The 27889-nt window shown below is 42.3% G+C and overlaps 1 protein-coding gene across 3 annotated transcripts in view; it reads right to left on the bottom strand.

The window, feature by feature from the left end:
* Window positions 1–529: 529 nt before the first annotated feature.
* Window positions 530–27889, bottom strand: part of CTCF (CCCTC-binding factor) — a 48024-nt gene continuing 20664 nt past the window's right edge. For 2 of the 3 annotated variants that reach the window (XM_032613096.1, XM_032613095.1), the window contains 10 exons: window positions 20586–21375; window positions 20080–20250; window positions 16695–16828; window positions 13201–13321; window positions 12461–12610; window positions 8544–8704; window positions 7828–8010; window positions 6914–7049; window positions 3185–3346; window positions 530–2025 (listed from right to left, as the gene is read on the bottom strand). In XM_032613096.1, coding sequence (XP_032468987.1) covers window positions 1841–2025; window positions 3185–3346; window positions 6914–7049; window positions 7828–8010; window positions 8544–8704; window positions 12461–12610; window positions 13201–13321; window positions 16695–16828; window positions 20080–20250; window positions 20586–21366 — 2184 coding nt within the window. In that variant the 5' untranslated portion in view covers window positions 21367–21375 and the 3' untranslated portion in view covers window positions 530–1840. The remainder of the gene's footprint in view (window positions 2026–3184; window positions 3347–6913; window positions 7050–7827; window positions 8011–8543; window positions 8705–12460; window positions 12611–13200; window positions 13322–16694; window positions 16829–20079; window positions 20251–20585; window positions 21376–27889) is intronic. The other variant, XM_032613097.1, reaches the window with a different exon arrangement.

The raw sequence follows: 27889 nt of genomic DNA, 5'->3' as shown, positions 1-27889 counted from the left end.
ACTCCCTTTCCATCCTGCTTCCTAGGTGCTAACAAGCAGCTGTGCTATCTAGGACTCTCTCCCCACAGCCTGGTGGTGGCACATCTGTCTCCCTTTCAAATGAACTTCTCTAGGGTAGACTGGGCCCAGCTTCTCTCTGCTCCCCTGCACTTGGCAGAGCTCAATGTATTTTGATCCCAGCTCTCCTTGAGCTGAGATCTCGAGGCCAAAGATTCCCATCAGCCCTTTCTCCTCTAAGCTCTCTGACCCACCTGCTCTACCACAGGCAACCGGTTCTTCAGTTGGATCATGGGGCTGGCAGCTGTATACACTCACCTCTCTACTCACATACCACTTTTGGGGCACTGAAACTTGCAGCAGGATGCACTCAATATTCCATCACCTGCCAAGATCATCTCTCATTTGCTAGAGAGGAAGTGGTCATCCTGGAAACATAGCTTGCGTCTGAAAGGCGAGGAGGCCTGCACCGCCTGAGGCTACGCACACAGACCCCTCTGTGCCCCTTGTTAAGCAGGAATCACACAAGTTGGAGTGTTTGGAGCACTTGTTAATCCGTTATGATTTATTAGCTGTACAGCAGTAGATCCTCCTCCCCAGCTTTCAACCCCATTACATATTTTATTACAGGTCTCATGTTGGCGTCCTAAAATAATGAAAAATATCACACAGTACAGCTAAGTACAAAATGCATCAACCTAGAGTCTGATAGCTAACTGATGGCTCTCTTAAAAGCAATACACAGAAGAAAAAAGTGTTTGAAATCAGCAAGACTGAGGCTCTCTAAAAAACACATTTTAAACATGTGACAGTTCATGTGCAAGAATCACTTTTTAGTTGGTTTTGCTTCACATTATTATTTTTTGAAGATTCAAAGTTTAAATTACTGACCTAGTGAAATTTTCTGGCCCAGCTTTTAAGAGCTGCTGTGACCCACTCATAATCACCCTTCTGCTTTAACAGAGGATGTATAAAACACAAAATTCAGCTACAAACAAAGCAAAGAAAATGTAGATGGGAAATCATAACAAAGTTAATTGTACAAGGTTCAAATGCTGGCTCCATGGGCTGGAAAATTATGATCTTCCATGTGGGTGTCCGTCACTAGCAGGCAGCAGTCTGGGTGCCATTCTGCTACATGATTGTGATCCAATTCCTTCTCAACATTTACATACTACAGTCTGTGGAAACTTAATTTGCAAGTAATTAAAATGCTGGGTTTTCTTACACTGCACTTCTTTTCAACCTCTTAATTAATGGAAAAGATTAAAATGTAAAAAAAGTTATTTACAAGCTTGACCATACCAGAAACTTTGCCAAGAAAGAGGCAAAGTCTTCAGGACAGAAACCAATCGTAGCATGCCATACTACTGGTGTGCAACTGACTCCAAGCAAAGAGAGTCAGGGCAAAGCAAAAGCAAAAACCAGTTTAAAAGTCTAAGTCCTTCCCAAGTCTGCATTTACAATTAAAAACTCTCCTGGGAAGAAGACCATAGAACTCTGGGAAACCCAGTGGTGGTTTCTGGAGTGGTTTACCATAGCAAGAGAGAGGGTTCAATGTCTCTGTTTCCATCTAAGAAAACCAGTTAGGCGTCAACACTGTCCTCAGCACTTCACAGTAAACCCTCAGGGACTCAGAACATTCCATTATTTGCTAACATCAAACAGCAAGTTCTAGTTAAATCACATTTTTCTAACATCATCCTTGAAGTTTTAGTTCTCAGTATGTTTGGTAAAATGATGCTTTTCCCAAAGCCAAAAGAAGAAAGAAGGGAGAAAAATTAAGATGCAGGCCGTTTAAACACAGCCCAGAGCAGTCCTGGCAACGAGCGAGGCCCCGCCATCACCGGTCCATCATGCTGAGGATCATCTCGGGCGTGAGGTCTCCGTTGGGGGCGTCTGTGGCGGCTGGCTGGGGCTCCTCTTCCTCCCCTTCCGCAGGCTCTGCGTCTGGCTCTTTTTTGACTTCAACTATAATGTTCTCAATTGCACCTGTATTCTGGTCTTCGACCTGAATAATGGCTGTTGCTGGCAAAGAAGAGCATGAACAAAACAAATGCTCCATTAAAGCCCCCAAGGATTGCAAGGGTCTTTTCAGACTTGACACTAAATGAATGTCAGCAACACAGGAAAGCCTTAGATTCGATACAGAGAAAGTCAATCAAAAAGACCTAATAACCTAAAATGCGGCCATACACAAAGCCCCACTACTCTAGATACTATCAAAGAACAAAATGTTGACATTCCTCTTCATATGACTCCCAAATTGCGTATTAAAAAACTTAAGTTTTCCTTTATGTCATAAATTTGGGCTTCATAATAGTGTGTGTGAGACAGGCAAAAAATGCAGATGGTGCGGGACTAGGAATACTTCACAGAGTGTGGGATGTAGGTCCGTTTTAGAGATGACCCACCTATAGCAAAGAACCTGACATTTTTGAGTCTGAAGTCCTCCCAACACCCAGGGCCCTCCCGCCAGTTCACTCACTCAAATGTGTGTAGGCAAAATAGTTCCCGGGATCTTTAGAGTCAACCACCCCACTGCAATAAGACATCTGGACACGGGGCTCAGGGAGCATGTTAAAAAAATAGATGAAACCCTGTATTTGTTAAAGAAAGAAAAAAAATTGCCAGCTTTTAGGAGATTCATGAATAGGACAGAGACCTGAGACCCTGCAGAGCCTGCTGTCACAAGGGCCACGTCCCGTACAGGACTGCTACGTGGTGTGACGTGGAGGGTGAACACCTCCTCTGTGTCCTCTCATAAATCAGGAGGCCAGCAATAGAATCCACCGGCCTAGATTTCTTAGGAGGGACAGTGTCAGCTCAGAAATTGCTTTTTCCCTCTATCTTTTAAAATTTGGCTGTTTTACATTCATTACCACATCAATTTTGCCAGCTGATTATGACTCTGGTTGTTTTGTAAAACTCTCCCACATTAACAGTACCCACCTTGTAGAACATAAGTACCCTTCTACTCTGGATTTTCTCTTACTGAAACCTAACAGGCCTCTAGAGATGTTCCTCCGTAAAAACCAAAAAATCGCTTCCTGAGAGTCTGTTCCCAGTGTGACCTTAATTTGTTCTCATGGCTCAGTTCCCATCTACCCAAAGAATAAGGACCTGTCTGGCTTCCCCACGTGTTAGGAGAGGACGCCAGCCTGCTGTGCTGAGACAGTCAACTTACGCTGGGTCTGTTTGGGCTGGTTGGTTCTGCCAGGGGGGCGTCCTCTCCGCTTCTTGGCAGGTGGTGGGGCTGGGGTCACAGGCTGAGGCTCTGGCTCGGGTTCAATCTCCACGGCAGGCTCCTCCTCATCCTCATTGTCATCCAGGTCTGGCTCAGCATTTTCTTCTCATGAAATCAGGAAGAAGAGGTAGTGGGGCAAGGAGAAGAGTGGTGGAAGAAAAAATAACACACAAATAATCACATATTCTGTGAAGTCTAGTTACGTATTTATTTTCATCGTTAAAAGCCCATTTAAAAAAATGCTTTCACTGAATTTTTGTTATCAGTGTTAACAGAGTAAACTGGTATTGATGCAGAATAAGCAAATCAGCCCAAATACTATTATTCATATTTTATGTGGACTGGATATTACTTTTTTCTATCAGCTTTAGATATCAGAATATTGAGTTTTGAATTCTTAGAGGCAACTCCACAATATGCCAGTTATATAAAAAAAACCCACAAATGGTGTTCTAAGTTGAAAATTAAACAAATGTTCCCTCTACCTACTACACAAGGATAAAGCAGGACACTAAGCCTGATATGGACCCCTGAAGAGTGGTAGAAGGTGTGCATGCATGTCTGTGTGTATGAAGTTCTTGAAGCACCGTGAGGTCCTATTTACTAGGAAAAGCATAAGGCCAAGTTTTGGGATTTAATTTAATTCCCAGCTGTTCCAAACCTAACAGGTCATTCTTAACTCCCTTACCTTCTCCCGAATGCCATTATCACATAAAAGGAGAGGGAACTACTATAGAAAGAACACTGACGAGGAGCCTGATAATATGGTTTTGAGTCTCAGATCTCCTAAGTGTGTGACCTGGGACCATGACCACACTGAACCTCAGTTTCCTTGTGTAATCTCTAAAGCACTCCCAAGGATCACAAGGACTGAGATAATGTCTGTAATCGTGCTCTGTAACTTACATTCTACTACATCATCACAGTTGATTTTTACACTGTACATCACAGTTTAAAAATTCTCCATTATTCCATTTAGGCTTCATTAAATAAGAGATATTACCCTCATTTTATAGAAATAGAGAGAAGCTAAGCGATTTGTAAGGCACAACTAACCACAGTTTGGGGCTGTTCTGCTGCCCACACCTATAGGCAGCCAAAGAGTTCTTGCTACCCCTCCCCCATTGCCAAGGCACAAAATGTACCCCGTCTGCCTTCCTCCAAGAAATGCAGGTTACAAGCACATTCTCTTTCTCTAGCACCAAATGTTTAAATTTAGAAGTCTGTGGGTAAATGCCTGATCTTCAGGACAAAATGCCTTATTTGCCAAGTGACTGAAATCCTAAGTGAAAATGTGGGGAACGTACTGGTACGTTGCAGAGTGTCAAGGACGACACGCTTTCCTGCTGAACTTATTCAAGCCCCCTATTGCCTAAGTTGGCCCAATGCCTAGAAAATTAAACAAGTTCAGTCAGAATTGGGGGAAAAAGCACACAAAGAAGGTTAATAGGGTCAAAGGCTTATTGGCTGGGAGAGATTTTGGCAAAAAGCCTTTGAAAATAGCAGTAGACTCTGCTGGTCAATTTCTGCCGATGGCCAACAGGCAGAACTTCTGGGAGGGAACAAATATGACTGTGTGGCCTTCACCAGCCCAGAAATTCTGGGATAAAGAGACACTAGGGAGCTTCCCTGGTGGCGCAGTGGTTGAGAGGCCGCCTGCCGATGCAGGGGACGCGGGTTCGTGCCACGGTCCGGGAGGATCCCACATGCCGAGAAGCGGCTAGGCCCGTGAGCCATGGCCACTGAGCCTGCGCATCTGGAGCCTGTGCTCCGCAACTGGAGAGGCCACAACAGTGAGAGGCCCACGTACCGCAAAAAAAAAAAGAGACACTAGGTATGAGGTCCAAAACCAAACACTGTGCTGTACAAACCAGCAGTGCAGAAGACAAAAGGAGGAACTGTAGAAACCTATTAGGAACTGTCAATAAGCTCTGCAGGTGAAAGATGCTTCTGGTAAAGTACAATTAGAGAATAGAGCTGGTCTTGTTGGTAGATGAACCACAGAAATGAACAGGGAAGAACCATAAGAAAAAAGGGTATGGGACAATGTCTGTGAGTAGGAGGCTCTGAAACGAAGAGCAACTACAGGTATCCTGAAGCTCAAGGTTATCTGTGGATCTCTGCTGGTACTCGAGGCCCTCTGACATTCCTTGGCACCTCCCAACAGTCCACTCAATTTCTTAGGCAAACAAAGGGATCCCACAAAATTCTCAGTAGAGAGTGATGCGCTTTTATAAAAATTAAACAAAGTGACATTTTAAAAGAGGCATTCACTTAAAACCGAGTGAATGAAGATATTGCTTAAAATAGATTTTCTACTAAAAAAGGCAGCAAAAAATAAACTACTCTTATGCTTAGATGAATATTCTCCCAGAAACAGTTAAAGTTCTGAATAGAAAAGTGAAGCCTTTATTAAGATAAAAAAACAAAAGGGACTTTGTTATAGATTTAAGTATTAAAAACCTAGTACTGGGGCTTCCCTGGTGGCGCAGTGGTTGAGAGTCCGCCTGCCGATGCAGGGGACACAGGTTCGTGCCCCGGTCCGGGAAGATCCCACATGCCGCGGAGTGGCTGGGCCCATGAGCCATGGCCGCTGAGCCTGCGCATCCGGAGCCTGTGCTCCGCAATGGGAGAGGCCACAGCAGTGAGAGGCCCGCATACCGCAAACAAACAAACAAACAACAAAAAAAACCCTAGTACTTTCATGAACAAGTTTTATAATAAAACCAATAAAGTAACATAAGTTCTTTAATACATTTTCAGAAATTTCATTTCCTTCCCCACTATTTCTACTGACAAGCAATGCAGAAGACAAAATGAGAATTCCTTAGAAATACATTAGGCATCATCTATAAGTGCATTCTCCAAAACAAAACCCCTCTACATCCTTTTCCACAAAAACCTTAAATCTTTAAGTCACAGATGTGACTTCTTAACTGGCTGCCAGTAGCCCAAGTATCCACATTATAAAACCTAACACTATGGAATAAGTTTGTATAATCAAACGTGATTCCTACATTACCAACACCTTTGTCTGCCACCCCTTTCGTGAGTCTAGCACCACAACGCATATACTTTCTGTCTGGATTTCATGACTAACACCCCAAAGAACATCAATGGTAGGAAAATAAGCAAAGTTTTAAATTATAAATGGAGAGATTAAGGTAGGAAGAGAAAGGCTGACCTTCATGGATTTGATCAACACATCTCAAGGCTAGGCTGACACAGGCAGTCAAACCAGAAGTTGGTCAGGATGCTTAAGCAACCTTCTTCATGTCCATTAGATTCACTGCTCAAATCTAGACCAGCTTCCTAAATGTAAAAGCTATGAACATAGAAAAGAAACTCTGCTGGCCTTAGAATATCACTAATCTGAGTAAATTGAGTAAAGATATTAATTTTGCTTTGGCTTTAACTGAACATAACATATAATATCTTATCAAGCAATGGAATGCCATGAGAAAAAAAAAAGAAAAAAAAAGAAAATTTGCTCCAGGGATAAACTAACTGCTGTTGTAAATATATACACACATCAGGAAGATTAGAGGTTTAAAGGAAGTAGGAGAGACTGGCTTATCTCTGTATTCCAGCATGTCCATATGTAAATACACTGGAAACTCTGCACCAAAACCTGCCATGTATAACTAACTCAAGAAACAAGTTACTTACCACTGTCAGAGGAGTCTTCCTTTTTAGAGCGCATCTTTCTTTTCCTTCCACGTTTACTCTTCTTCGTTTCTCCTCCATTTTCCCCTTCTACACCATCTGGACCAGCACAATTATCAGCATGTCTTGCCATGGTATTCTAACAAAAGGAACAAAACCCTCTTTCACATTACTAAAAAAGGTAAGATTAAAATTGGAAGTTCTCTTTTAGTTTAATTAAAAAAAACAACCGGGGGGCAGCGGGTGTGGGGGGGAATCCTATTAAGTCTCAATGTTCTAGTATCTGTTCAATGTGTCCTGAACATACTCTCCCCCCATCAGAGGAAATGGTCTCCATCTGGAGGGGGCCCGGAGAGAGACAAGGGTGGGCAAGAGTGGAGAGTTGCTCAGAAGATGAGGCTGGATCCTCTGAGCAGGGGAGAATCAGACCAACCTCCCTGTCCTGTGCAGACCTGACAAACATGGTCCTAAGTGAAGATCCAGGACAGAACTGTTAAAAAAAAAAGTACTGAGTTCCCAGGACTTCCCTGGTGGTCCAGTGGCTAAGATTCCACGCTCCCAAAACAGGGGGCCTGGGTTCAATCCCTGGTCAGGGAACTAGATCCCACATGCCACAACTAAGAGTTCACATGCTGCACCTAAAGAGCCCACATGCTGCAACAACGATCCTGCAGGTCACAACTAAGACCTGGTGCGGCCAAATAAATAAATAAATAAATATATACTGAGTTCCCCATCAGTGGAAGGGTTCACACATGGACAGAAAACCTCAAGGTGGGGATGACTGACCCTTTTCCAAATGACAGTTCATGTCTATATTTATAAGCTCAGTGGAAAAAACTGCCCTGCTTTGCAGTGGAAGCTCAAGAACGTGGTATCAAGAACTGTAAGACAGGAAGTAAAGTTCTGACTCTTACCCGGCGTGTAAATGTTTTCCCACACTTAGAACAGACGAAGGCCGCGGGGACAAAGTTGGGGTCATGATAGCGTTTGAAGTGCATGTCAAGGAGCTGTTTCTGGCGGAAGGTCTTGTCGCAGTGACTGCAGGCATAAGGCTTCTCCCCGGTATGGGTGCGCTTATGCATGATCATGTGCCTCTCCTGAAAGAAAGTGGGGTGGGGGAAGGTCTCAGAGCCTGTCCTAGGGCTGCTACCTCAGCCACCATCTGTGTGCGTGTAGCTGACAAGACCTTTCTCTCCCAAGGGTCTAGGCTCAAAGCTGCTTATTGAGAGGATAAAGTTAACCATACTGGGGTACAAAACTGCTTCCCCAAATCCTAGGACAGATTCGCTCGCTCCTGCTGGGCTGCTTCTGTAGATCACTCCCAAGCATCAGGCCCCAGGACCAGATTCTTCCCTTCTCTCAAGTCTGGGACTTACTTCCCATGGTTTTGAGAAAAGCTAGCAGTCTGCCTGAAGCGGGTGGAGGGTAGGGGAAGGTGTGACTGAATAAAACTGTCAGTTGGAACTAGACATGATACAATCGAGAAGCAGGACCTTTGGTGACAATCTCATAAACCACGTTTGAAAATATTATCCTTAAAAATAGTCACCATACAAGGTATATAAAAACCCTCTGATAAAACCTAACAATAATGGGACATCAACCGTTTTCTAACTATGAAAGGCTCTACCTGTCTGCAAGCGTAATCACACTGATCGCACTTAAAGCGCTTCTCGTTCTTATGTGACTTCTGGTGCTGGATGAGGGCATAGCGCTCATGAAACACAGCATCGCAGTATCGGCATTTCTTGCCCTGCTCAATGTAGGAATGCTGCTTTCGCAAGTGGACACCTGAAAGCAGAATAGAAAGCGCGGTCCAACTTGTGAAAACACAAACAAGCATTTCAAAGAGTTAAGAATACATTTCTTTCTGCTTCTTAAAATAATTACTCTGGCTGTTATACAGAAAATGAATAAAAAGAATAACAGACGTGGGGAGACTAGTTGAGACGTTGAAACTGGATAGGTGAAAGAAGGTGGTGGTTTGGATAAAGGAGATGGCAGTGGGTACGGAGGGAAGGAGAAGAACTAAGAGTGATGAGAGACCTAAGAAGTTGAATCAACAGGATTGAGTGACTGGCCAGAGAGTGAGGAAGAGAAAGGTGGGTATCAGGAATGACCTCCAGGTTTCTGGCTTGGAAAACTGAGCAGATGGTGGGGCCATTTACTGAGACAAGGAATAGTGGAACAGGGCTGAAGCCCAAGCTGTGTTTATCTCTGGGGCAAGGGAGTAAAGGGGTTTTACACCTTCAGTTTTGGACATGTTGAAGTTGAAATGCCAATGATATCAAGTAAGGATAGGGATGGCAAGGAATAGATGGGTACATAAGCCTAAATTAGAGGACAGATTTGGAGTAGGATTTGAGTGAGACCAAGAGAACTGATGAAATCACTAAGGCAAAGAAAGAAAGAGTATGGGTCATGCCTTAAGAAACCTAACAGTTAAGGCCAGTGAGAGGAAAAAGGATTAAAACAAGAGGAGGCTGAGAAGGAACAGTCAGAGAAATCAGAAGAAAACCAACAGGATGTAGTGCCATGAAAGCCAAAGGAAGACAGTTTTAAGGAGGAGGGTGCAGCCCGCTATGAATAATGATGCTAAGAGATCAAGGCAGATGGGGGAGTTGAACGTTTCCTGCATTCTGCAATGTGGGGTCATTGGTGATCTTAGTCAGTCACTTTATAGAGTGATGGGTATAAGCCAGATGGGAAGGAAACTAGAAGCTGAGGAAGAGAGGGCTGTGAGGGATATAACTCTTCATGAGCATTGGCTAGAAAGGAAATAAGAGTTAAACCTAGAAGGGAAAGACTTTTTTTTTTTTAAAAAAAGAGAGATGAAAGCACATTTAGAGTTGAGGCGGAAGACTAAGGAGTGAGAACATGAAAATGAAGATAAAGATGCGATACCTGACCACGGAAAGGCTGCCAAGAACACAGGAGAGTGGGATCAGGGCAAAGGGACAGGCCACAGACAAGAAGAGTGACACAAACTCTCTAGTAGCAGATGGGGAAAGAGGATGAATGCAGGTAGATTTACACATCTGATAACAGGAAATGTGAAGTTTCAACCTGTTGCCTTTGTTTTTTTGTGAAGTAGGAAAAGAGGTTACATACTGAGACCAGGGAGGCAAAGAGAAAAGGGAAGGAAGATCAGAGGTTTAAAGAAAGTTAACAATGATTTATCCTACTCTGTCATGGAACCTCCCACATCGCAGGCACCCAAACATTTGTGGAATGAATGAATGAATGAATGGAAAAACTCACTGAGGAGAATGGGAGCACAATTGATGAGGACAAACAGCTGGATTACTCAGGAGCCCAGCTGCATTTGGGATCATGAATTTATGGTGCTACCAATCTGCTCAATCAAGGTGATATCACAACAAACTTAAGGAGGGCCAATTCTGGGGAATGGAAATAAGGTAGGGGAAAGGGATGGCTCACTTTTAACTCTCTACACATGTTCACTATATGAAGGCCTTTTATACACACATATATTATTCCAAATAATTTTTAGGCCTCAACTTTCCCCTTCTGGTCCTCAGGTAGAGACTTAATAGCTAAAGACTTTCTTTCATACATTCTTATTAAATACTTACAATAATGATTCTGTAAAGTAGGAATTATTCTTATACCTCAGTTAAAAAAAAAAAGACTTCGAGCAGTAAGTATTTGAAGGTGAATCTTGACTCTGGTAGGTCTGTCAAGATTCTCCATGCTTTCCTGTGTCCCAAAAATGATGAATCTTAATTATTGCATATTAGTGTGAAATCAGACCTGCTTTGGGGAACACAAACTTTAGTTTTGGGAGATAACTATTATTTGACAGCTCCTAGGCAATTAAGTGCCTCATAAAGAACTCGTTATGCAGGGTCTAAGGGGTTTCATGCCAAGTATAAAACACTCAAGGTTTTTATTCGCATCATGAAAGTGAGTAACTTAAAAAAAAAAACTAAATAATTCAAACAGGGGCCTAACAGCTCACACACTGCCATGAGATATTACTGGTTTAGGTTTTAGTTTCTATACAGTGCGAACAGTAAAACTCTTTCATTTACCTGAGGACAGTACCTCTTAAGTTTTTCTAACAAAGTCCTTTCAAGAGCAGAGAAGGATGAACACATGACCCACTGGATCTTATGTGGAGCCCAAAGTCCTCTACTTCAAGCTCACAGTTTCATCTTAAAAACATTAGTCAGTCTACAGTTTGTTCAATACAGTCATATTAACGTAAAAATGTTTTAAGACACCAGCTCAATTGTATAACTTTACTCAAAACCTTCTGAGTATAACCAATGCTGCAGAAAGACAGGCCAAGTTTATGCTGTGGCTCAGTATGATCCTGATATGACCTGGGTACTTATGTACTCCCGTGTGTGAGAAACAGCTCTAGAGGGTTCGAGAGGACTCAAGTCCAGCTTTGCCACTCATAAGCTGTGTTGTGTAGTTTTGGTCAAGACATCTGTTCATCATCTATAAAGCTAGAATATACCTTGATGACTTCATATGGTAGTTGTGAAGATCAAATGCGTAAAGAAGTAAAATAAAAGTAAAAGACAACCTGGAAAGTACAATTTATCTAAGTTTATATATTATTATTATTATTCAGGGAGCAATGAATTTTAGATAGAGAACAGACTGGGGCAATATTTTTATCTCTTTTAAATAATAAAAACGAAGGGATAAATCCAGGTGAGCTTATCTTTAAGAATATGGGTCACAGTATGGGACTTCCCTGGTTGTGCAGTGGTTAAGAATCTGCATGCATGCCAATGCAGGGGACATGGTTCGAGCCCTGGTCCAGGAAGATCCCACGTGCCGCAGAGCAACTAAGCCCGTGAGCCACAACTACTGAGCCTGAGCTCTAGAGCCCACAAGCCACAACTACCGAGCGTGCATGCCACAACTACTGAAGCCCGCATGTCTAGAGCCTGTGCTCTGCAACAAAAGAGGCCACTGCAATTAGGGGTCCATGCACCGCAACAAAGAGTAGCCCCCACTCGCTGCAACTAGAAAAAGCCTGCGCGCAGCAACGAAGACGCAACGCAGCCACAAATAAATGAATAAATAGATAAATAAATAAATTTATTAAAAAAAAAAGAATATGGGTCATACTAAAATTTCTACCACCGAACTCTGCCTCTATATAAACTCTAGTTTAATTATGCACAGAAATATAGCTATCACCAAACCAATAAAAACAGTCCCATTACCTAAAGTACAAATATTGTGAAAAAAACCTGAAGTCAACTGACCTTAGTTCGAATCATACTATGTCACTTCTCTATTTGGGGGCTTTAATTATACTGTTTTCTCTCATTACAGCTGCCATTAATTTATAGATGAGCTATAGTCAGGGAAGAATCTTGTAGCCTAGCTTCAGTAAGAGAAAGAAGACAGAAGAAAGTATCACTAGCACCTAAGCAATGACTTTTATTAACAGCAGGCCATTCACATTCACAAAACTTATATGAAGGAAGTAATCTGTGATCTCCATTATTTTCACAAATTTGTCAAAATATATTTTTCATTTGCCACTAATTTACTTACCCAAATCACTTTTTCGGGCTATGACAGTGTCACAGTGGGGACAGTGAAATTTGGCCACATTTTCTGTGTGCTTCTGTAAAATGTGCATCTTCATGGTACCACTTTGGGTAAACCGTGCATGACAAATATAACATTCATAAGGTTTTTCCCCTTAAAAGGAAATACAAAATGAACAACTTAGATGAAATAACTGAATACTATCATTTAATTGGAGGGTAATCCAGGTGGCAGATGTGCTAATCCACAGAGAATCTACAGTTCTTAATTTAGGAAGGATGAGGCTCAGGCCCACTGCCTGGCTCATGCCTATCTTCAGAGATGGAAAAGAAGTCCCAAACTATGGCCACCACCTCTGCTTTGCCCAGCTCTGCCACGGAGTCCTTCACATTTTAGTAAGAGTAGTTCCTACAGCAGTACTTACCTTTGGGGGAAAGCAGACGGGATGACAGGAGGACCTACAAGATTTTCTTTTTAGGAAAAGAGAGTACTCTGGAAAACTGACGAGTTGGGTTACTTATGTAACCTACCCAGACTTCTTCTAACAGTAAAAACTTTCCATTCTCCAATGTATATTCAGAGCAATGAATTCCAAAGATATGCCAGAGAAGCATTTATCAATTATATACTACTCTCATGCCAGCTTCCATTCGGGTAACTAATAGGGGCATGTGGTGGTTCAGAGGGTCCCACGGGATCCACTAAAAAGCGGTTCATTAATACGAGGAAGGGAGAAGTCCTACCTGAATGGGTTCTCATGTGCCTTTTCAGCTTGTATGTGTCCCTGCTGGCATAACTGCATAAGCTGCACTGGAAAGGACGCTCTCCAGTGTGAGAGCGAATGTGACGTTTTAATTTGCTGACCTGAAACACAAAAACCAACCGAACCTCTTAAACTTTCGTTAACATAGATTGTGACATGAGAATACTGTGGGTCAGGCACAAAAGCTTATTTTTTGGACACTGCAGTTCATAATACAGAAGAAGTCTAAAAGACAGTATTTCTTCCTCCTCATTATTTCTAACTGTTGCCTCTCAAATCCCTATCATAATCCAAGGGAAAAGGGTAAAATGGATAGGGGCATAGATGAGTCAAGATGGGCTATTATTAACTGTTAGGCTGGGTGATAGGTACATGGGGGTGAATTATACTAGTCTATCTACTTCTACATATGTTTGAAATTTTCCGTAATAGTTTTAAAATAATCCATGCTTATTTATGGATCAATTTTCTAAAAAATTTTGAATCCAAGTTAATAAATGCATTTTAATTCCCTTAAGTCTCTCTTCCTATCATCAGCACTTCCCTGACAAACCAGGCACCAGGGGCCTCTCACCTTCCTCACTATGGACTTATACTTTTCATCTTTCATTAAGTATCTTTCCAACAGAAGAGTGACTTTCAAACTTGACTCTAAGAAGTGTTTTGAACACTAATGTTTCCTTTGAAAATTTTAAAAAGTGTTCCAGTTTTTACATTAAAATCTCCCTGTATTTCTAAGTGCTATATAGTCAAACTCCACACACTGTAAGGCTAAAGAATGGTCCCAACAGCATTACTGAATAATTCTCTTTCCAAAACTTGCCTATTTATCATATATTAAATTCCTATATACACAAGGATCTATTCTTTTTCAACAAACTATTTGTTTATTCCTGCTCCAATATCACAGTCTTCATTTACCATATAGTTTTCAAACAGCCAATAGCACAAGCCCCTCATTCTTTTTTTCGTTTTTTAAATTTATTTATTCATTTATTTATGGCTGCGTTGGGTCTTCATTGCTGTGTGCGGGCTTTCTCTAGTTGTGGCGAGTGGGGGCTACTCTTTGTTGTGGTGTGCAGGCTTCTCATTGCGGTGGCTTCTCTTGTGGAGCACAGGCTCTAGGTGCACAGGCTTCAGTAGTTGTGGCACGTGGGCTCAGTAGTTGTGGCTCACGGGCTCTAGAGCGCAGGCTCAGTAGTTGTGGTGCACAGGCTTAGTTGCTCCACGGCATGTGGGATCTCCCCAGACTAGGGCTCAAACCCGTGTCCCATGCATTGGCAGGTGGATTCTTAACCACTGAGCCACCAGGGAAGCCCAAGCCCCTCATTCGTTTTTCAAAATTTTCTTAGTCATTCATATTTACTCTTCCAGCTGAAATTTAGAATCAAGCTGAAATGTGTATTTATTTATGTCCTTTGGAAAAATGTGAGACGTTTTCTTCTTACGGGTAGGTATCAGATGTTTTTTGCTGTTCAGTTTATCCCTAGGTCATTTTATTGCTGTTAAGAGTTTGAACCTGTTTCCTACTATTGATATTGTATAAATAAGTCACTGATTCTTGTGTATTTATCTTGGATCTGACCACCCAAATGAACTCTGACTGCTTTAGGTTTTTCAGCCAATACTCTTGAATTTTCTATGTAAGCAAATATGTCTGCAAGACATGACAGTTTTGTCGTTCCATTTATAATTCATTTATTATTTTATACTATTAGCTAGGATTTCCAATACAATGTTGAAATGGTAACAGTAGGAATGGAAATCTTGTTCCAAAGTTTAATGGGAATACTTCCAGTGTTTCAGAGTTAATTAGGCTGGGTTTACTATAGGTTTCCAGTATATACTCCTTATAATAAATTTTTTTTTTTTTTTTGGCTGCATTGGGTCTTCGTTGCTGCACGGGCTTTCTCTAGTTGCAGCGAGCGGGGGCTGCTCTTTGTTGCAGTGTGCAGGCTTAGTTGCTCCACAGCATGTGGGATCTCCCCGGACCAGGGCTGAACCAGTGTTCCCTGCATTGGCAGGCAGATTCTTAACCACTGCGCCACCAGGGAAGTCCCTAAAGATATTTTTTTCTACTCTTGACTTGCTAGAACTCTAAACAGTAATAAGTATTAAATTGTATGATTTTTCAATAACCTATAGAAATGATACGGTTTTTCTTTAATCTCTCAGTGTAGTACAAACCAATAATATCCTAATGCTGAATTATTCTTGCATTTTAGATACATTCTATTTAGTAATCACTTATTTTTAAATCTATTACCAAATCTGGTTTGTTAATTCACTTAGAATTTTGGTTTTTCTGTGAGAAACAGAAACAGTTTTCTTTTGGAAGTATCCTTACCCAGCTTTGGTAACAGGGTAGCCTCAAACAATAAAGGTGATAAATAAAGCAAGCAAGCAAGCAAGCAAGCAAGCAAGCAAGCTAGCTAGCTAGCTAACTGATGGGCCTTAGTTGCAGCACGTAGGATCTTAGTTGTGGCACACAGGACCTTCATTATGGCACACAGGATCTTTTAGTTGCAGCATGTGGGATCTTTTAGTTGAGCATGTGGATTCTAGTTCCCTCACCAGGGATGGAGCCCAGGCCCCTTGCATTGGGAGCACAGAATCTTAGCCACTGGAGCACTAGGGAAGTCCCTAAAATCTTCCATTTTGAAGTGCTCTTGGTATAGTTACTCACTTCTTTGAAGTTCGGTAGAACTTGCATGTAATAATATGTGGATCAGTGCTCTGTTTTATTAGATGATTTTTAAAAAATTAATTAATTAATTATATTTTGGCTGCGTTGGGTCTTTGTTGCTGCGTGTGGGCTTTCTCTAATTGTGGCGAGCAAGGGCTACTCTTCGTTGTAGTGTGTGGGCTTCTCATTGCAGTGGCTTCTCATTGCGGAGCACAGGCTCTACATGCGCGGGCTTCAGTAGTTGCAGCACACGGACTCAGTAGCTGCAGCACGTGGGCCCTAGAGTGCGCAGGCTTCAACAGTTGTGGTGTGTGGGCTCTAGAGCACAGGCTCAGTAGTTGTAGCGCATGGGTGCAGTTGCTCCAAGGCATGTGGGGTTGTGGTGGGTCTTCCTGAACCAGGGCTCGAACCTGTGTCCCCTGCACTGGCAGGCAGGTTCTTAACCACTGTGCCACCAGGGAAGTCCCTATTGCTCCTTTTTGTTTTTGTTCTTTTTTTTTGGTTGCGGGTCTTAGTTGCAGCATGCATGTGGGATCTAGTTCCCTGACCAGGGATCAAACCTGGGCCTTATCCACCGCACCACCAGGGAAGTCCCGTTACTGCTCTTTTTTTAATGGGAAAACCTTTCACACTCATTACAGGTTTTTTTTTTTTGGTGGTAGGGAGGGGGAGTGGGAGTGTAGTAATCTAGCAAGATTTTCTATCTTGTATCAAGTCAGTATGAGGACAGTTCATACTGGAATCATGATGATCTTCAGAGAGGAACCAACAAGGAGCTGAATACTCACTTCTACACTGGCGTAATCGCACATGGAACACTTAAATGGCTTCTCATGGGTGTGTTTGTAACGACGATGCCGCACCAATTCTCCACTAGTCACAAAGGCCATATCGCAGTCTGGGCACTTGTGAGGACGAGTACCTAGAGAAAGGAGGGTATAAAAGAAAGACAAGATTAAGGGCACAGTTAATTACAGAGTTCAGTGTGTGACACAACTGCTACATGAGGTTGGACCCTGGTCATCTCATCAACCCTGAGAGTAGCTCCAAAAACTATGGGTGAGCCCAGCTGACTTTACAACACTAACCCCAAAATATTAGAAACACATGCCAAACATTTAGTTTCTCTTAATTATCCATTTGAGTATGCTGCCTTTGAATACAAAATATTTTTTACCCCTATTTTGTGAATATTCTGGTCACTATGGATTAAAGGTTAACAGAAACACCATTCTGTTTCAACCCTTCTAAAAAATATACAACATCTTTAAACCTCAATTTTTATCAAGTACAGGCCACAGAATTAATAGTTATTTGACTCAAGATCCTTTTACACATCAAATCTTACTGTTATTATGATTATACATATAGGGCCATTGGGCTGTCCATATTGACCAACTTTTTCTTTAAAAAATATACAAATATAATAACATGTTTTCTGTATAAATTTGGTTTGATAAGGTATTCTAGAGATTTATCAAAGGCTTTATAAAGTAGTATTGCCTTTTATGTTATGTGATTTAAACAGATCATTTTCAAACATCAGTATCTAATATTCTGTGATCTGAAAGTCAAATCATGGAATATTTAAATATTTTTATGAATAATATACCCTCTATATTTGTTTTGTTTTTTCTTTCACTGAGATAACCTTACTGTTTTTAATATGTCTTCCCATAGTAGCCCCATAACATAACATTACTTTAGTAGATCTTCTCTAGCCACTTTATATTCTGAACACTGCACTGAAAATATCCTGCCCAGGTAATAATGATAATAAAGAGATAAAGCTGACAGTAGAACACAGTGCTACCTTCATAGGTTATTATTTAGAAACTAGGGACTATCTGTAATTGTGGGCTGTGGGTAAGGGGTGAACAGCAAGGTAATCTCAAACACCAAAATCAAAGGCTACCTTTGAGAATGGAATTAAGAAGAGTCACAATGTAATGAATGGGTCCAGCCATCTGCAGAAATGATTATCCCAGAGACTGAGAAAACACTGGAGAGGGAAATGTAATTGGATATGATAGTAACTAGAAAGTTCCAAAGAACGTTCATTTGCTCAATTTGCTTCTTTACTACCACTGAGGATTAAGAGTGAAGGATAGAGTTCTTATCTATGAAAAATGTATAGTCTGGTGGTACAAACAGGTAAGTAAAACAATGACTAACAAGAGAAGGAAAGCAACATCCATTTCTATTAGGACGAGGTAAGTTGAAAACAAAGAATTTCCAATGTTTACCTAGTATTATCTAGGGGAGAGAAAGAGGCCTGCCTCTGGTAGACATAAGCATGGCAATTAGGAAAGAAGTGGACACTACTGTGGGACAGAAGTTTTCATCGAGTTGACCCACATGACTGCCTACGTCCCTCTGCTCAAGGCCCATGGCTCACCAAGTCACCCTTCAATTGCTACAGCATCCTGACATAGGCAAAGGCGCCCCCTAGAACGCAATACGACTGCATCTAGAAAATAAAAAGGTATATTCCTCCACATAAACTGATTTTCTGATATGAATCTGACTCTTGAGGATTTGGTTAGTATGAATTAGTCCTGCCAAATCATTCCTGAATAACCAGACAGACTGAATTTCTTATTTTCAAAGCTGAGGACTAGACCATGACATGCAGCGCCCACATCAAGGCACTCCCGTTCTGCCAAGTCCTATAATGCGGCCAGCTGCTTTCATGTAGTCATATGCCCTTTCCCTAGGGTTTCAAACTACCAAATAAAAAATACTATTATCAAGTGTCTGGGTAGAAACTAGGTAGTTGGTGAAAAGTGACCAAGTCACATTAGCAAATATACTAATGCACAGTATACTGCTCATTGGCCAATCCCTACTTGATCACATTCATCAGACAACCAGCACATCAAATAAAAAATAATCATCAGGGCTTCCCTGGTGGCGCAGTGGTTGAGAATCTGCCTGCCAATGCAGGGGACACGGGTTCGAGCCCTGGTCTGGGAAGATCCCACATGCCACGGAGCGACTGGGCCCGTGAGCCACAACTACTGAGCCTGTGTGTCTGGAGCCTGTGCTCCGCAACAAGAGAGGCCACGACAGTGAGAGGCCCGTGCACGGCGATGAAGAGTGGCCCCCGCTCGCCGCAACTAGAGAAAGCCCTCGCACAGAAATGAAGACCCTACACAGCCAAAAATATAAATAAATAAATGAATTAATTTAAAAAAAAAAATAATAATAATCATCATATAAAATGAGGTGGAGAATCTGGATAGAGGAAAGCTATTCTGCATGAAGAACTAGGTGAAAAAAGTTTCTATTAGCACTTGCAGCCAAATGCCCATACCAAAAGTATAAAGAGCCCAGAAGAGAGTCTAAAGAGAGCTTTAGCCCATAGTCTCTCCTCTTTAGTGACCCCAGAACATGACTGCAGCCAACATGAAGCTAATACTAGAGTATTAAGTATGTGTGGACCATGAATAAATAAATGTTTGAATTGCTGGAATGGTGCCTTAAATTTTCCATTCTGGGATTATGAATTATCTTCTTTGAGGTAAAACAACCAGAAACCATAGTTTTTACAAAGGTAGGATTTCATTTCTATTTGTAATGTTCTTCCTCATAATGCCTGGCAATTACTGCCTGGGAATTTAGGGGGGGTTAGTTTTTGTCATTGCTGTTAAAACCTTAGCAACACGGTGGTGATACCTTTGGGAAATATTATAGGTTAACTACCACAGAAAATCTTTTTCTGAATCACAATCCTTATAAAATTTAGATTATTTTCCACTAAACTTTCTTTACATTTGCCTATAACTAAGTCCATCTGCTTACAATAAATCAAGATCACAAAGAGGGTACCATAAGAAAGAACAAAAATTCTTCCCACTCTTATTCCCACTGGAATCAGCTTAGATGATATTTAAAACCCAAGTTTAAACCTTTGCTATGCTGTAGCCCCCAACATTCTTTTTTTTTTTTTGCGGTACGCGGGCCCCTCACTGTTGTGGCCTCTCCCGTTGCGGAGCACAGGCTCCGTACACGCAGGCTCAGCGGCCATGGCTCATGGGCCCAGCCGCTCCACGGCATGTGGGATCTTCCCGGACCGGGGCGCGAACCCGTGCCCCCTGCATCGGCAGGTAGACTCTCAACCACTGCGTCACCAGGGAAGCCCCACCCCCAACATTCTTAACCAGCACCCACCTGTGTGTGTGTTAAGGTGATTCCTCAGAAGGGTGACTGTCCTGAATGCCCTGCCACAGAGATGGCACTTGTGTGGTCTCTCATCAGTGTGACTTTTCATGTGCCGATCCAAATTTGAACGCCGTGGACATGTGTAACTGCAAAGCTCACACTGGAATGTCTTCTTTACACCTATGTGCAAAATAAAACACTTACTTGTTGCAGGGTTTCAAAGTGTTAAGATTAATCCTCATCTTAAACTTCCACAAATATATTTCATTAGCCTTTTATAACTAAAGCCAACTAAGTCACATTGAGTTATAATTATCTCATGCCACTAATAGATTTACTTCTTTCTCTTCAGGACTTAAGAAGTACTCAATCTGGAAAAACTTCTTTTAGACTGGCGCCCACATCACAATCTTTAAAATAAATGCATTTAATGTAAAATAACCTGCACAGGAACTGTGTTATGTGCTTTATCCCAAAAAGGTTTTATGAGAGTATAATGGATAAACTCATTTTACCTTTCTTTTTAATTTTTGTTGGTTTTGGAGGCTTCATGTTACCAACCACTTTCTCTGCGTTAACCTCTGACAGCAGACCCTCCTGCTGCTCTTCCTCAAAATCGTACACAGACACATCCACATCTTTGCCCTCCTCCGTGTAACGCAGTTTGCTCTTTTTGGTTTTCTTTGTTTTTTTGGCTGGTGGTTGATAGTCTGGGTCTTTTTGCCAACTAGGATCTTCCTGAGGCGGAAGTTCCCCTTGCTCTAGCGTCTCCACCTCTCCATTGGCCCCCACTTTTACCACTTGAAACCCTTCAGGCAAAGGTAAGGTGTGACATATCATGGGTTCACTTTCTGCAAGGCCCTCTTTAGACACTTCATTCTCATAAGCCCCCTGAAGTTCTTCTACTGAAGTGGTAGCAACAGGTACAGTCACGGGAACGGGTACTTGCACAAGCTGAAGTTCTCCTATGTTTATCGGCTGTTCCTCCATATTTACAACCTGCAAGGTTATAATCTGGGTATCGTCTACAGCAGCCTCTGCTTCTGGAGCAACTGCACCCTCCATTACTTCAGTCTTCATCTGAAGAAGGGTAGGATCCAGCTGTTCCATCATTACCATCTGTACACTGCTATTGACATCCTGGACCACCTCACCCCCATCAGTCTGGTTCTGGGGTAGGTGGCAAGCGTCCTCTTCTTGGCCCCCTTCCCGGCGTCTCTGGTAAGTCTTTCTCTCCTTTCCTTTAATGAAAGTTTCAGACTCTTCCACAATGGCTTCAACCGCCTCACCTTCCATTTCCCCTTCCTTTATTAAGGGAGAACACAGATTATTATATAAAATAAAATTTGCCTAATTGAAAACATATACATTTTAAACAAAAAAGACCCCGATGAATGAATTAGGCACCAGTGGTTGTTAATATTACAAAAAGACACAACAGATATTATTTACCTACTGATGGAAGAATGGAATACCACCTATGAAGCAGTCTTGTCAAACAAAACAAAAAAATCTGAAATGAATCAAGCCTCTAGATCCAACTACCAATTAACAGGAAACTGGTGACAGATGATATTAAATTACACTACAGGGATGAAATTCAGACTGAAGGAAACTGCAGGAATAACTACCCAGTTTCTTCTGCAAATAAATCACCAGGAGAAAAAAAAATGGGAAGGGTAGAGGGAGAACCTACAGATCAGTGGTTCTCAACCTGGGGTGACTATGCCTCCAAGAGACATCTGGCAAGGCCTGGACACATTTCTGGTTGTCACTACTGCGGCAGGTGTGCTACCAGTATCTAGTAGATGCTCTGGCAGAGGCCAGAGATATTACTAAACATCCTGCTATGCACAGGTCAGTCCTCCACAGCAAAGAATTAATGGTCCCCAAAAGTCAATAGTGCAGAGGTTGAGAAACTCTGATATAGACAAAAGAGGCCTAAGAGATACAGCAATCACAGTGTATGGATCCTGTTTGGATTCTGATTCAAACCAACAAATGGTTTAAAAAATTGCCACGAGGACTTCCCTGGTGGCACAGTGGATAAGAATCCCCCTGCCAGTGCAGGGGTCACAGGTTTGATCCCTGATCTGGGAAGATCCCACATGCCGCAGAGCAACTAAGCCCGTGCACCACAACTACTGAGCCTGTGCTCTAGAGCCCACGTGCCACAGCTACTGAAGCCCATGCACCTAGAGCCACAAGAGTAGCCACCGCAAGGAGAAGCCTGCGCACCACAACGAAGAGTAGCCCCCGCTCGCCACAACTAGAGAAAGCTCGCACGCAGCAACTAAGACCCAACACAGCCCAAAATAAATAAAATGAAATCTTTTTTTTTAAAGGGACTTCCCTGGTGGCACAGTGGTTAAAAGTCCACCTGCCAATGCAGGGGACATGGGTTCGAGCTCTGGTCCGGGAAGACCCCACATGCCACGGAGCAACTAAGCCCGTGCGCCGCAACTACTGAGCCTACGCTCTAGAGCCTGTGCTCCGCAACAAGAAGCCCACACACCGCAACAAAGAGTAGCCCCCGCTCGTAGCAACGAAGACCCAACGCAGCCAAAAATAAAGAAATTTATTAAAAAAGAAAAAAGCCACAAGACAATGAGATTCAACTCTGACTGGATATTTGTTATTAAAGAGTTATTCACAAAACTGGTTTAAATCTTACACATTTCTTATATCTGGCAGAGGACCTCACTGTTTTTAGCTAAATTCTCCCTTAGAAAACAAGCCACCAGAGGTTTTTTTGGAGCCAAAATCAGAACTTGGATCCAGACTCCAATAGTCCTGCTTGTAGCTACACACACCGCTACCTCCTGTCTCATACCATCAACTTGACATTCATGTATCTCTCTTGTCTGTAAGACCATGAGTTCCTTGAGGACAGAGACCATGAAAACAAGTAGTTTTTACTCTTGAGCACTACGCCCAGGTTGGTAAGAACACAATAAATGCTAACTGAATATATAATAGAAAACAGAAAAAAAAAAAATCAGTTTTTTTCTGATTCACAGTTTCTGGCTCTTATGTCTTGTGAGTGCTGAGAGTACCCAGATACCTAAGAATAAAATGAGTTTGATCAATTATGTAATTCATATCAATAATCTGACTTAACAAATCTGACAAATACATAAAAGGTTAATTCAAAATTAAAATTTAAAGTGTTTTGTATTCTTGCCCTCGTCTCAAACAAAGCTTTTGCTACTTCTATTAGAGACACGTTTCTTCAATTCAGGTACCTTAACACTATCCATACTAGCAGTCAGAGAAGGCTCTCTAAATCAGGACCACCTGTAAAGCAGTACAAAGACTAAGACTATGCAGGCCTGGTCCTGCATTCTAGGAGTTACTGTCTAACAAAAAAGACAGAATAGGTACAATGGCTCAAGGCAAAAGTGGTAGGTTTGGAGAACCCTACATAACCAGATGTGAGATCAAGATGGGCAGGATATTTAAAGACAGCGTGGTGTGTGTGCACACACACAAATTTTGCAGGGGAGGGGGTCCCTACGTAGAAAAAATATATGACGGAATTGGTTATGAGAAAGAATAAAACAGTTAAAGAAAAAAAGACTTAAAAAGCACAGGATAAGGCTTCCCTGGTGGTGCAGTGGTTGAGAGTCCGCCTGCCGATGCAGGGGACACGGGTTCGTGCCCCGGTCCAGGAAGATCCCACATGCCGCGGAGCGGCTGGGCCCATGAGCCATGGCCGTTGAGCCTGCACGTCCGGAGCCTGTGCTCCGCAACGGGAGAGGCCACAACAGTGAGAGGCCGGCGTACCGCAAAAAAAAAAAAAAAAAAAAAAAAAAGGCACAGGACAGAGGAAAGGGTAGAAAGAGATAGAAGAAAGATGTACTGGTTGTGGCCATAGATTGGACGGTCTTGAATGACAAAATATTAAGACTACACTCATTTGGCTGTCAATGGGAAATCACATATGCTTCCTTTCTTTCTTTCCTTTTTAAAATTTTATTTATTTTATTTTTGGCCGCATTGGGTCTTTGTTACTGCGTATGGGCTTTCTCTAGTTGCAGCAAGTGGAGGCTACTCTTCATTGTGGTGCACGGGCTTCTCACTGCGGTGGCTTCTCTTGTCGCAGAGCACGGGCTCTAGGCAGGCGGGCTTCAGTAGTTGTGGCACATGGGCTTAGTTGCTCCGCGGCATCTGGGATCTTCCCGGACCAGGGCTCGAACCCACGTCGCCTGCACTGGCAGGGGGATTCTTAACCACTGTGCCACCAGGGAAGTCCCACATACGCTTTCTGAGCAGGGGAAATTAAGATTTACTTGGTTCATAAAGAATAGTGCTTGATTTCTTCAACAAAGTGTATCCGTATTTTTGCAAAAGGGAAAGATGCATGATACATATAATGCCCTCTGGCTTTCAAGGCCCTTCAGTATCTGACCCCAGATAACCTATTCAGATTCATGACTTGTTGGTCTTTAGCCATTACTTTTCCCTGTATGTGTCTGCTAATAAAACAACCACACTATTATGCACTTAAAATTTTTCTCAAAATGATCCATTTCCCCAGTTGGCTTGTTAAAGCTCTTTGAGGGCAAAAGCCAGGCTTGAAGCAACGTACATATTTGGACAGATTCAGCAAACCTCACCATCTGCATGGAACGAAAACCAAGGCTAATGGAAAACCTTGTGGGTTGTTGGGTTGTCCTGATTTGTTCTGCCATTACCTGCTTTCATTAGTCCCTTATTCTCAACAACCAAGAGTATATATACTATTGATACAATGCTCAATGCAAAGATCTCTTACAATCTGTTCCATTAACAGCAAGGACAAATATAACAAAATGTTACTGCAGAACATGAGGGTCAAGGGACATTTGTGAAGTGCTTTGTAATTTGCCTGTAAATAAAAACTGTCTGAGCATCAATGTGCTAGCATTTTTATAAGATCTTATTTATATTTCTGATCACGAAAGACTACTTGAGCCAAGATCCTAACTATAATTACTTTTATATAACCAATACTGTTCAGATGGATTTGTCTTGGGACAGGAATGTTCTAAACTGGCACTATCCAATAGAAATATAATGGAAGCCACAAAAGTGAGCCACATATATACCATTAAAAAATTTCCAGGGACTTCCCTGGTAGCACAGTGGTTAAGAATCCGCCTGCCAATGCAGGGGACACGCGTTTGATCCCTGGTCCGGGAAGATCCCACATACTGTGGAGCAACTAAGCCCGTGCACCACAACTACTGAGCCTGCACTCTAGAACCTGTGAGCCACAACCACTGAAGCCCGCGCTCTGCAACAAGAGAAACCACTGCAATGAGAAGCTCATGCGCCACAATGGAGAAGCCCCCGCTTGACACAACTAGAGAAAGCCTGTAAGCAGCAACAAAGACCCAACACCACCAAAAATAAAAACAAATTTTAAAAAGTAAATAAAAATTTCTAGTAGCCATACTTAACAAGAAACAGGTGAAATTAATTTTAGTAATCTATTTTATTTAACCCAGTATGTCCAAAATATTATCATTTCAAGATGAAATCAATATAAAAAATTGAGATATTGTATATTCTTTCTTCATAAGCCTCTGAAATCTGGTATATATTTTACAGTACACCTCAATCTGAACTAGTCACACTGTAAGTTCTCAACAGCCACATGTGGTTAAGGGCTACTGTACTGGACAGCACAGTTTATACCTCTGTTATTCAAAGTATGATCTGAGGACCAGCAGCGTTGGCTTAACCTTGGAACTTGTTAGAAACACAGAACTTCAGGCTCCACCCTTGACCCACAGAATCAGAATTTGCAACTTAATAGATCCCTAAGTGGTGTCATATATTAAGGTTTGAGATGTACTACTTTATATCATTACTCTTCTCACATTTTTTTTTTTGCGGTACGCGGGCCCCTCACTGTTGTGGCCTCTCCCGTTGCGGAGCATAGGCTCTGGACTCCCGGGCTCAGCGGCCATGGCTCCCGGGCCCAGCTGCTCCGCGGCATGTGGGATCTTCCCGGACCAGGGCACGAACCCGTGTCCCCTGCATCGGTAGGCGGACTCTCAACCACTGCGCCACCAGGGAAGCCCTCACATTTTTTAAAAAAGCATTTTCCAGTCCATGAAGGTCTGAAATTAGTACCCCAACAAAGATGATAACTTCAATGTTGGAGTTAGGAACAGAGAAAAAGCCCCATCCACCTTGGAAACAGTCTTGGAAAAGTATCAAAGGACAAAAAATTCACAAGCTGTAAATGCTAATGCTAGCCCTGCCACAGAATCACTACATAATCCCAGGCTATTTAGATATCCTCAATAATAAAACCGGTAGAGGGACTTCCCTGGTGGCGCAGTAGTTAAGAATCCGCCTTCCAATGCAGGGGATGTGGGTTCGATCCCTGGTCAGGGAACTAGATCCCACATGCATGCTGCAACTAAGAGTTTGCACGCCACAACTCAGGAGCCCGTGAGCCACAACTAAGGAGTCTGAGAGCCTCAACTAAGTAGCCTGCCTGCCAAAACTAAGACCTGGCGCAACCAAAATAAATTTAAAAAAAAAAGTGGAGGAAAAACATATAATCTCTGAGCTCTGTGACATTTTGTAGCACACAACAATTTGAAGAACACAGAAAAATCCATGTTGTCTCTGCCATGAATTTGAGAACTTAAAATACTAGAAATTGCTTTTAATAACCAAGTACAACCTAAAAGAGGTTACGGAATTATAAACCAGGTGAAAAAGAATTGGTACAAAGGAGTACAAATTGAAACCAACTGTGCTGCCAGGGGGTTGAGCTGACAAGAGTGTTCTCTCACTGTGAAAAAACACATGGCACAAGGTCCATGAACATCAGCATCTATTCAGGGTCTTAAAGCAGTAGGTTCTATTTTCACAAAGAAAAATCAGACACAAAGTAGCAAGCCACCAGCCTCGCCCATACACTACTTGGAAATCCCTTCCAGCAGTGGACCCTTCTACTTAACTTCCACCAAGGAAAAGGAGTCTGTGAATCAGTAACAAACTTAATAGCCTGGACCAGGTCGCTCTCCTCACTCCCTGCGGACTGTACTCTCCTAGCTGTGTCACCCCATTAGCGGTTCTGATCCATCCCTTTCCTCCCTCTATGGACTCAGCTGTGCCTCCTGCTTTCCACTCAGTTCCTCTGGAGTCTCTCATGTTCTCTGCCTCTCTCCTTGCTTGAGTTAGGCATGCTTTCTAGATTTTGTCAATTCTTTTTGTGGACCAACGCCATTAAAAACGGGTTTACATTAACATCTGGACACAACTTTTTCAGATTATTAAAGCATATTAGTCTATTTATAGAAGTCTGAAAAATGAAGCACATATAAAATTTTTTTAAAAAGTTGTTCGCAATTCCTATACCTAGAGATAATCACCTAGTATACTTTGGTGCTGTTTTCTGAGTTTTTTTCCTCTTATGGATATGTATTTTTAAATATAGATGAGATCATGTATATGGCTTTGCTCTTAAGAACCTGTCCTTGCCCTGTCTAGCCCTCTGTGGTCCCTGTGCTTGGTCTACAAGCACCATTCACCAGGAACCACACCAGCCAACCCAAAGGCCTCCCCCTCATCCTCAAACTCAGTTTCTTTGGCATATAACAGTATGAAACTCATACTCTTCCTTCATCAGCCTTTCAGAATTCTCCCTTGGCTTCCCTTGTCTCTGAGAGCTCCTCCACCAGCCGCTCTGAGCACATCAAGGCTCTGGCTCTGTTCTCTTCTCCGTAGCCATTCGGTTCACTAGCCGTTTTACTTCAGCTGTCTCCACCCAAATCCACATGCGCAAACCCACAGTTTCACTGCCTAAAGGATC

The sequence above is a fragment of the Phocoena sinus genome, chromosome 19 (assembly GCF_008692025.1).
Source record: "Phocoena sinus isolate mPhoSin1 chromosome 19, mPhoSin1.pri, whole genome shotgun sequence".
Classification (NCBI taxonomy): Eukaryota; Metazoa; Chordata; class Mammalia; order Artiodactyla; family Phocoenidae; genus Phocoena; species Phocoena sinus.
The sequence above is the reverse complement of the archived record's forward strand: the minus strand, read 5'-3'. Positions and strand labels throughout refer to the sequence as shown.